The following is a 9,174-nucleotide window of genomic DNA, read 5'->3' as shown; positions in this document are numbered from 1 at the left end:
TACACAATGCACATACATGGTGACGGTGCAGGCGGTCAAACGGGGCCTTGTGTGGGGCTCCTTCGTCCCTCCAGCCGCTGGAGGCGCTGTGCGGGGAACGAGCCCTGCGTGGACCTCAGCTCCGCCTCCGCGTTTCCGTCCCCACTTGGTCCAACATGGCCGCGTCCATGGCGAGGACCTGCCGGCACGTCCCGCGGCGTGGACCGTGTGTTCTGCGCCTCACGCTCAGGTCGAAGCTCCACAACGGACTGCTGCTTTCTCTAAATAAACGCGGCATCCTGAAGGAGTCTTTCCCGGAGGACGCGGCGCAGGACCGGCTCCCGCGGCTGCTCCAATCCGGCGCGCAGACCGTGTACTGCGGCTTCGACCCCACGGCCGATAGCCTCCATGTGGGCAACTTGCTCGCCATCGTCGGCCTCTTGCACTTCCGCAGCGCCGGACACCACGTCCTCGCCGTGCTCGGAGGGGCCACGGCGCAGATCGGAGACCCCAGCGGGAAAACGAGCGAGCGAGAGCGGCTGTCGGCGGAGGTCGCGGAGGCGAACACCCGCGGCATCCGCGAGAGCATCCAGCGGGTTTTCACCAACCACGAGCTTCACTTTCACGACGGCTCCCGGAAGGCGGGCACGGTGACCGTGCTGAACAACCTGAGCTGGTACAAGAACCGCGGCGTGGTGGACTTTCTCTCCGAGGCCGGAAGGCACCTGAGGATGGGGACCATGCTCAGCCGCCACAGCGTGCAGTCCCGCCTGAGGAGCGCGGACGGAATGAGCCTGACCGAGTTCACCTACCAGGTGTTCCAAGCGTACGACTTCCACCACCTCAACCAGATCTACGGCTGCAAGATCCAGCTCGGGGGCACCGACCAGCTGGGCAACCTGATGTCTGGACACGAGTACATTCACAAGTAAATGTCCGTCCTGCTTAACTGGGGCGACCCGTTGTGTCAGCGGCAGGACATGTCTCCTGTGTGTGTGTGTGTGTGTGTGTGTGAGAGAGAGATGTCGCGTGTGTGTGTGTGTGTGTGTGTGTGTGTGTGTGTGTGTGTGTGTGTGAGAGAGAGATGTCGCGTGTGTGTGTGTGTGTGTGTGTGTGTGTGTGTGTGAGAGAGATGTCGCGTGTGTGTGTGTGTGTGTGTGTGTGTGTGTGTGAGAGAGATGTCGCGTGTGTGTGTGTGTGTGTGTGTGTGTGTGTGTGTGAGAGAGATGTCGCGTGTGTGTGTGTGTGTGAGAGAGATGTCTCATCTCTGTGTGTGTGTGTGTGTGTGTGTGTGTGTGTGTGTGTGTGTGAGAGATGTCTCATCTGTGTGTGTGTGTGTGTGTGTGTGTGAGAGATGTCTCATCTGTGTGTGTGTGTGTGTGTGTGTGTGTGTGTGAGAGATGTCTCATCTGTGTGTGTGTGTGTGTGTGTGTGTGTGTGTGTGTGTGTGTGTGTCAGGCGAGGTCCTTCCGAACCTCGTAGAGAATTCTTTAATAATTCATGGATCCTTGGTAACTGTACACGCACAGCAACTTGAGGTCCTTTGTGAGCTGTAAGGAGTCACTGTGCCGGTGGAGGGTTTCTGGACAGAGGATGTTGTATGTGTACAGACTGTAAAGCCCTCTGAGGCTAATTTGCGATTTTGGGCTCTACAAAATAAAATGATTTGAATTGAACTGTTCAATTCTGCATCTCTAAAAGCTCCCATGCAGGTTTTTCATAGTAAAATCACCTTCAAGCACAAAGCGAATGACTTCTACCCCCCACAAGCCAAAGCGAAAAGGCATCATGGATCCACGTATATTACAACAGGAAATTGTACACAAGCTCTGTTAAATGAATCCCAATTCCTCCGCAGAGCGAGCGGCGACGAGGTGTTCGGTCTCACCGTCCCGTTGGTGACCAGCTCGGCCGGGGACAAGCTGGGGAAGACGGCAGGCAACGCGGTGTGGCTCAACAGAGACAAGACGTCTCCCTTTGAGTTCTACCAGTTCTTTCTCCGGCAGCCTGACGCCAGTGTGGAAAGGTACGTGGGGACGGGGCTATACGGACCGGTGCAAGACCGGGAGGCGTCCCGTCGATGCTCGCTTATACACCCTGATCTGTCTTAAGCGAAAGCCTTCTGTGCACCGTCCCAGGAGGCCCGGGTGTATTGCTCGTTTTCTCTCCCCGTAGGTTCCTGAAGCTGTTTACTTTCCTGCCCCTGGCGGAGGTGGAGAGGCTGATGGAGCAGCAGCGGGACGACCCAGGAAAACGCCTCGCACACAAGCGGCTGGCGGCGGAGGTGACCAAACTGGTGCACGGAAAAGAGGGCCTGGAGAGCGCAAAGAGGTCAGAGCGGGCTGCACTCGGGTCTTTGTCCTGTAGCTGCCTGTGAGCTGCGTGCACGGGGGATAATCCACCTGTTCAGCTCAAGGATCCTCATATTCTGTATCATTGCTGCAGGTGCACTGACGCATTGTACCACAGCAGCGTGCAGGCCTTGGAAGAAATGAGTGACGGTGAGCTTCAGGAGCTTTTCAGGGAGGCGCCCTTCCACGAGCTGCTGCTGGAACCCGGTACCACAGTGATGGACGCCTGTCGCAGGCTCAGCGCCGTCCCAGAGGGACCCAGGGGGTAGGTGCTCTCGCCTTAAATCTTGCCTTTCTCGCCTTTTTTGAATACAAAGTGTCTAAAGATGGCTAACAAACGTGCGTGCTCACGATGTGCATTGCAGCGGTAATGTCCTGACTATTTCAGACTGGTTTACGTGAAGGTGACCCCGTGCTAACTGATGTTTGTGTGCAGGTATCAGATGGTTTCAGAGGGCGCCGTGTGGATCAACCACAGGCGGACGGACAATCCAGAGCAGCTACTCCTCCCCAAACTCCACATCCTGTCCAATGGACTCACCTTGCTCAGAGTGGGCAAGAGGAACTTCTACATCATCAAGTGGCTCAGTCTCCAAGGCCTTTCATGAGGGACGAGTTTGACCCGTGATGAGCTGGCCGGGAAGGTAGGCGCCAAGCCGTGGTCAGTGAGGACACGTGGAAAAGGACGAATATTTTGGAACATACCTGGGTTGTTGCCGTAGGGATTTCCTGTGGTTGTCATATAAATATGTGTATGCACAGATGGGACGTTTACCCGATGCAATGGTATTATTAAAAGGCGTGTGATGTACAGATTGTCGCGTGCTGACTTTGTACTTCTACAGTTCTGGACAGCGAACACTAGAGGGCAGCGTTGTCCCAGTCAAACCGCTGCACCGCGTAGGCCACTGCTACCACATCCGTAAATAATTGCCCACAGTAAAATTCAATTGCATCATTTCTCGCAAATAGGTTATCGTTCTATGTTTAGCACATCCTGTTTAATTTATTTTATTCGATGGTAACACGAGGCCAACATCTGCGTCAGTGTGGCTGTTTTTCCTGCCTTAGTGTAAATTGTACTAGAGAGAAAGATACAAGTTTTGGGAGGATTTCTAAAATGAATCGATCTTGCTTGTAGATTATTTTCACGTTTCATAAATTTGATATTCCCATTTCTAGAATTTTGTATTTAAATATCGGTATTTGTTCTCAATGTGGTGAGCTTAAAGATATCAATTTTGTGCCTATGCCCGTTATTGTTCTTTTTTTTTCTTTTTCTTTTTCTCATAGTTTTTTTTTTTTCTTCTACATTTGTAGACTTCTTGAAGGGCAGATGTGCATTTCTTTCTCTTTCATCTACCCATCTCTTTTATCACTGCTGTGGCCAGTGGAGATCAAGACAGGATCTGCTGACCTTCACTTACGCTTCTCAGCTCCAGAGGATTGTTGGAAATACTGTGACACAAGGATATACTTCCACCCAATTTACAGATTGGGGTTTTGGCCATTGCTTGATAGTTTTGACTTGGAGGGGGTATATCTACTGCATCACAAGTCGACAAATTGAAGCATACATGTAGATTCAATAATGTTATTTATAAGTGTGGGAAATGTATAAACATCTCCATTCTAACGTATTCATTGAAGACTGCCTCCATAACGTCTCTATACATTTGTATTTTAGGAATAATATATGTACTTATATATGTAGTCGATTTCTAAGAGGTCGGTTATATTGAACAAAAAATATTTAATGTCTTAAACTCAGGCCTGGAAGACCAGCATCGTTTTCCCATAAGGATGCAGTTAGTTTTACAGCCAATTAGTTAAAATGTTAGTTTTTTTTTCTAGTTGGACAAGCACCGATGCCCTGAAGCAGTTTTGTGCGGCTAACAGACGGGTCGTGTTGCAACCCTTCGGGAACTAGCTGGTCTACCTTAAGAGAAGTGGGCGGGTCTTAAGCACCTTGACCAATGAGCCGCCTTCTCGGCATTTAAATAGCTTTGTGTGTGTGTGTGTGTGTGTGTGTGTGTGTGTGTGTGTGTGTGTGTGTGTGTGTGTGTGTGTGTGTGTGTGTGTGTGTGTGTGTGTGTGTGTGTGTGTGTGTGTGTGTGTGTGTGTGTGTGTGTGTGTGTGTGTGTGTGTGTGTGTGTGTGTGTGTGTGTGTGTGTGTGTGTGTGTGTGTGTGTGTGTGTGTGTGTGTGTGTGTGTGTGTGTGTGTGTGTGTGTGTGTGTCAATCACCCCGCCCCCTACCCCAGTCAGGCTCTACTCTCAATCCCGAGCAACGCTACATCGCTCAATCGCCATATTGGGTACTGAGGTCGGTCCGCACTTGCTCTCGCCTGCGGGACGAGTTGGACGCGAACGGCTTCGGTTCCCGGTCTTCCTCGAGCAGAATATCCGCGCACTGTGCTTCGGAAGAGCAGCGGCGGCCGCCCCCCTTCGAGCCCCGACGCGCGCACGCAGTCCACTCATGGCTTAAGTCCTTTTACGCTCGCTTTGGATCCCGCGCAGCGTCGAGGAGACACCCGCTGTTCACCGAGCGCTGGCCCGTATTGTTGTGGTTTAGTTTTTCTCGTGAAAACTGGACGTTCCCGACTGTTTGCAAGAAACCCAAATCCCGTATTTCTTTTTTTGGTGGAGGGGGGCGGGGCAGGTGGGGGGGAAATGTCAGATGTTCGACTATCCAACGGGAGCCCGACTCTGGAGCGGACGGACTCCCGGGTGTCGGATCACCCGAAGCCGTCGGCTTGCAGGAGCCTCTTCGGCCAGGCGGATCACGAAGGGTTAAAGAGGGAATTAAAGGGACATTTTCGGGAGATGGAAGAGGTCGCTTCCGCCAAGTGGGGCTTCGATTTCGCCAATCACAGGCCGCTGGTCCACGGGAGGATCAAGTGGGAGCTGGTGGACTGCAGAGACGTCCCGGAGTTCTACAACAAGCCGCCGCGGAGGGAGAAGAAGGGCGTCTGCTCCGCCGGGAATAACAAGGTGGATCTAAACGGGAATCATAGTTGCGTGGTGCTGTCTTCGAGCGAGGACACCGAGCGGTCCGATGGACACATGGAATGCACGGAACAGTGCACCGGAATGAGGAAAAGACCGGCGTGTCACGGTGAGTTCCTGGCTTCGTAACCAAATGACCACTGGCAGGTAACCGGGCAGCGCCTCGATCCCAGGGGTCGTGTAACGCTCTTTGGGCACCGGGGATCTGTTTTTATTATTATTGTTTGTGTCTTTTCTATATATATATATATATATATATATATTTTGTAACTGACTGCCTTGCCTTTGCAGACCCCTCGGCCCCAAATAAGAGATCACACAGCAGCTCCGATGAGGTCACTTGTCCGAGCCGGAGCCGCTCTGCAGAACACACGCCCAGAAAGACGAGTCCCAAGAGGCAAACGTGAGCCCCGCGGACGGTAAGCGGACCACTCTGCCTTTATTCGATGTTTGTATGCTGGAGTCAGTGTACAGAAGTCTGTCCCAGCTGCACAATGTGAATCCACCGTTTGATCGTGTATTTGAAGATGCGATCACGTGGTGTTTTTAACGCATCCCACTCGGCGGCGTTGTTCGCGTTATTCATTTAACTCTGATTCAATTCAGTTGCCGATTAGATGAGCTTTTCGTCCATCGTGTGAGTAAATGCCCGCTGCCCACATGAACAAAGCTTTAAAATAATGAATAAAGGAAAAAGCCTGTTTTAATTTACTACTTTTTTAACTACAGCCGCTGCCTGCTTTGAGTTTCCGACTAAACTGTAAACAACGAGGTTGCGGAACAACAGCGTAGTAACACGTCAGCAGCCGCGCGGACGGGAAGGGGCAGGTCCCCCCCCCCCCTCTGTGTGTGTGTGCGTGCGGGTGCTGCACGCTAATGTTACAACACGCACACACAAGAACACGCACGTCGGTCTCTGCCGCGTCGCTGTGACAAAGCGGAGATCTGCAGGCTCGTTGCAGGATGCGCAAAGTGTCGACACCAAAAACCTTTTCATAGCGTTTTTTATCCATATCTGGAAGGTGGTGTTTTTTTTGCACACTGAAATATGTGAGGTGATGATGAATAAACAAGTTTATAGCTATCAGGAAAATATCCCATATATGTTTACGTGCTAGTTTGTGCGTAATCTAGCTGCCTTATAAATCAATATTATAAATTGAATATGGCACCTGTGTAATCACCTCGTCTGCTATTTTTACACCAATATATTCTAATGGTGGAACGTGACCGATCAGCCGAGTAACTGTTTTCAGTTTGTGGAGACTGTCCTGTTGCTTTCCAGACAGTCCTCCTCTTCGTCAAAGTGCACGAGGACATAGCGTTCATGTGTTCAAGAGAACACTCACAAGCACAACAGGCTCCTTCTATTCTCACTCACATGCCGACTCTTATTTTCAGATTTTTTTTTTCTTTCATCAAATTGTCCCACAGAGCCGAAGAACTGTTTCCCCGTTTCAAGTGGGAAACCTCAGTGATGGTGGGTTTTGGAGGAGGAACTACGCAGCACCAGAAACATATCAACCCTCCTGAAGACGGGGGAGGACGCTGTTGAAGCACTGAATAGAAACACTAAAGTTGTGGCACTCAATTAAAAAGTTACTGCCTCTAAAAGCAGTCAATGTAGCAGTGTGCAATTAGGTTTAATTTCCTTTTTTGCTCCTTTTAAATTTTTTTTTATTTACTACCTGTGTGTAAATAAATATTCATATTATATTTCTTTCCATATGTAGCACATAAAAACATTATTTGAACACCAATCCTTTATGTAAAAAGTTGTGAGCTTTGATTTGACTTGAAGAATTTGCAGTGTAGTTTGATACAGGTTTCCAAAATGCTGTTCTGTTTTTTTTTCTGTTTTTTTTTCCTGAAAAACAATGTGACTTTGACACGGTCCCTAAATGCTACATTTAAAACAAAATCAAGACTCCTTAGTTTCTCCACAGTGTATCTTCACTCCGTCGCCTTCCTAACTTGGCAGTGAAGAACGGTACAAATGTAGCTTGGCGGTCGCTTTCAAAGTTTCCCTCATCTGGTCACTTCCGCAGAAAAAAAAAAAAGTAATATTTCTGCTCGGGTTCCCTTACCCAGTATTTATTTTGGATATGGGTGCCTTCGGCATCAGTCGACTCCTGGAATATGATCAACTTCCTTCTCGAGGTCTCCCGCACACCTCGGCCACTTTGTGGTGCCGTGTTTGATTTGGAGTTGTGAGGTACTCGGGTATTGAAGGACAAACACCAGGTTGTCTTGTAAAGTCATCCTCTCTGTGAAGTTATTCTTTTTGCCTCGTCAGCCTTAACTGCTCTCCCGAGAGTTTTTGTAAAAAGGGTCAAACGTCCTACGATGCCAACTGCGCTCCTCAATTGACTTCTTTTTGTGACAACCTAGACTTAAATTTACATTTTCTGTTTGTACTTGTTTCACCAATGTTGTTAGCCTGCTGAGGATGCAAAACGTGAGCATCCAAAAGCTTCCCTTTATTTGCCTGAAGTTTGGGTTCAATTCAAAGAGACCAGTCTACACCTGCAGAGAACTCTCATGCAGTCACCATGCCTGTGTATTTGTGTAAAACTTTGCAATGTACCTATGTACATAATTTTGTAAAAACACTGAGAAATTATACTAACTTATTTATGTCAAGCTTTTTTGTATGTAGAATAAAAAAAAAATGGGTTTTTGATTACGGTTATCCAAAGTGGCATTTACTTTATTCTAATTGTCTTATTTTGTAAAGGCATGTTTTCGGTAGTTTTCTCTGTTCAATAAGGTTGCAAACTGAGCCTGGTAAAATATTTCATGTTCATTTTGTAATGTGTGGTTCTAAAATGTGTTGCAATCAATTAAAAGAGAAAATGAAGTGCGACTGTTGGCTGCTTTTTGGTGCTCACACCTGACTCGCTCAGGTCCATTAACTGAGCGTTTTGCAGCAGCTGTGACGGCGTCATGGAGGCGTCCTGGTGCGATGCAGGGATACTCCCAGTGTGAATCCGCCCATGATTGACACTTCATTCACCCAATCGAAGGGAGAGTGGAAAGCAGACCACTTGTTGCAGCCAGTAATATTTAGTGTCTTATCTTGGGAACGGCTTTTGTGGAAAATACACGTAAGAGCTTTGAGCTCGATATACGATCCACTACTGTGTGGGGAAATACTGCAACTTGAATTGTTTTTTGAAGTTTACGTAACATTTTGATATAATTGATTTTGTATAGATACATTTTTGAAGGCTAGTATAGTCCTTTAGCTGCAAATGGTTCTGATGGAGCTTCTAAAATTGTAGAAACTGATTCATTTTACATAAGTAATTTGACCTGACTTTACTCCAAGTGACACGTCTCGCTTTCTGCACATCTTCTGCTGCAGGTCTTTGCTTCCTCCTCGTGCCACAGACACAGGAAGACACCTGCAGCAATGGGTGGGGGCTCTCCGTGTGTGTGTGGGGGGGGGGTCCTGAAGTGTGCAGGTGGGTAACCTCAGCTCAGCTGTTCACCCCCACTGTGAGCACGGCCCCATTGTCTCAGTGTGGGCCTTTGTGTGGAGGGCCATTGTGAGGGTCCGGGGCCGGTCACTGTTGTGTCTGGAGCTTCTGTGCTCAGACAAAGAGCCCGTCTAGGAGGCTCCACAGCAGGCAGACTGACTGACTGACTGACTGACTGACCATCCATTGGAGTCAATAAAAAGGGAAGTGTGTGTTTCTGCCAGTCAGCATGCTGCAGTGTCGACATTTTTTCAATGAGAATAATTAGCATTCAATGCAAAACATTTTATGTTGCACCTTTGCTTTTAATTGTGCTATTTTTTTGTGATCAAAATGATTTTGTTGTTACATGAGC

General features: G+C 48.8%; 2 protein-coding genes across 3 annotated transcripts; both read left to right on the top strand.

The window, feature by feature from the left end:
• The first annotated feature begins 124 nt into the window (after positions 1-124).
• yars2 (tyrosyl-tRNA synthetase 2, mitochondrial) lies at positions 125-3,141 on the top strand. The gene is made up of 5 exons (XM_040162609.2): positions 125-907; positions 1,838-2,005; positions 2,155-2,310; positions 2,425-2,595; positions 2,767-3,141. Exons 1-5 carry the CDS (start codon positions 156-158, stop codon positions 2,936-2,938), a joined length of 1,419 nt encoding a protein of 472 aa, XP_040018543.1. The 5' UTR covers positions 125-155; the 3' UTR covers positions 2,939-3,141.
• Positions 3,142-4,591: 1,450 nt separating this feature from the next.
• On the top strand, positions 4,592-8,197 carry cdkn1bb (cyclin dependent kinase inhibitor 1Bb). 2 transcript variants are annotated; one of them, XM_040162614.2, is made up of 3 exons: positions 4,592-5,446; positions 5,629-5,756; positions 6,772-8,197. In XM_040162614.2, the coding sequence occupies exons 1-2, from the start codon at positions 5,002-5,004 to the stop codon at positions 5,742-5,744; spliced, it is 561 nt and encodes a 186-aa protein (XP_040018548.2). In that variant the 5' UTR covers positions 4,592-5,001; the 3' UTR covers positions 5,745-5,756; positions 6,772-8,197. The 2 variants fall into 2 exon arrangements, with proteins under 2 accessions (XP_040018548.2, XP_077939122.1); XM_078082996.1 differs by having other exon boundaries at positions 6,739-8,197.
• The last annotated feature ends 977 nt before the right edge of the window (positions 8,198-9,174 follow it).

The sequence above is a fragment of the Gasterosteus aculeatus genome, chromosome X (assembly GCF_964276395.1).
Source record: "Gasterosteus aculeatus chromosome X, fGasAcu3.hap1.1, whole genome shotgun sequence".
Classification (NCBI taxonomy): domain Eukaryota; kingdom Metazoa; phylum Chordata; class Actinopteri; order Perciformes; family Gasterosteidae; genus Gasterosteus; species Gasterosteus aculeatus.
This window is presented reverse-complemented; position numbering and strand designations above follow the sequence as displayed.

Coding starts and splice junctions, on each gene's coding strand:
- cdkn1bb (XM_040162614.2), top strand. CDS start 5,002: ATGTCAGATGTTCGACTATCCAACGGGAGCCCGACTCTGGAGCGGACG. Junction 5,447..5,628: donor GAAAAGACCGGCGTGTCACG/GTGAGTTCCTGG, acceptor TTGCCTTTGCAG/ACCCCTCGGCCCCAAATAAG.
- yars2 (XM_040162609.2), top strand. CDS start 156: ATGGCCGCGTCCATGGCGAGGACCTGCCGGCACGTCCCGCGGCGTGGA. Junction 2,006..2,154: donor CCTGACGCCAGTGTGGAAAG/GTACGTGGGGAC, acceptor CTCTCCCCGTAG/GTTCCTGAAGCTGTTTACTT. Junction 2,596..2,766: donor GTCCCAGAGGGACCCAGGGG/GTAGGTGCTCTC, acceptor GTTTGTGTGCAG/GTATCAGATGGTTTCAGAGG.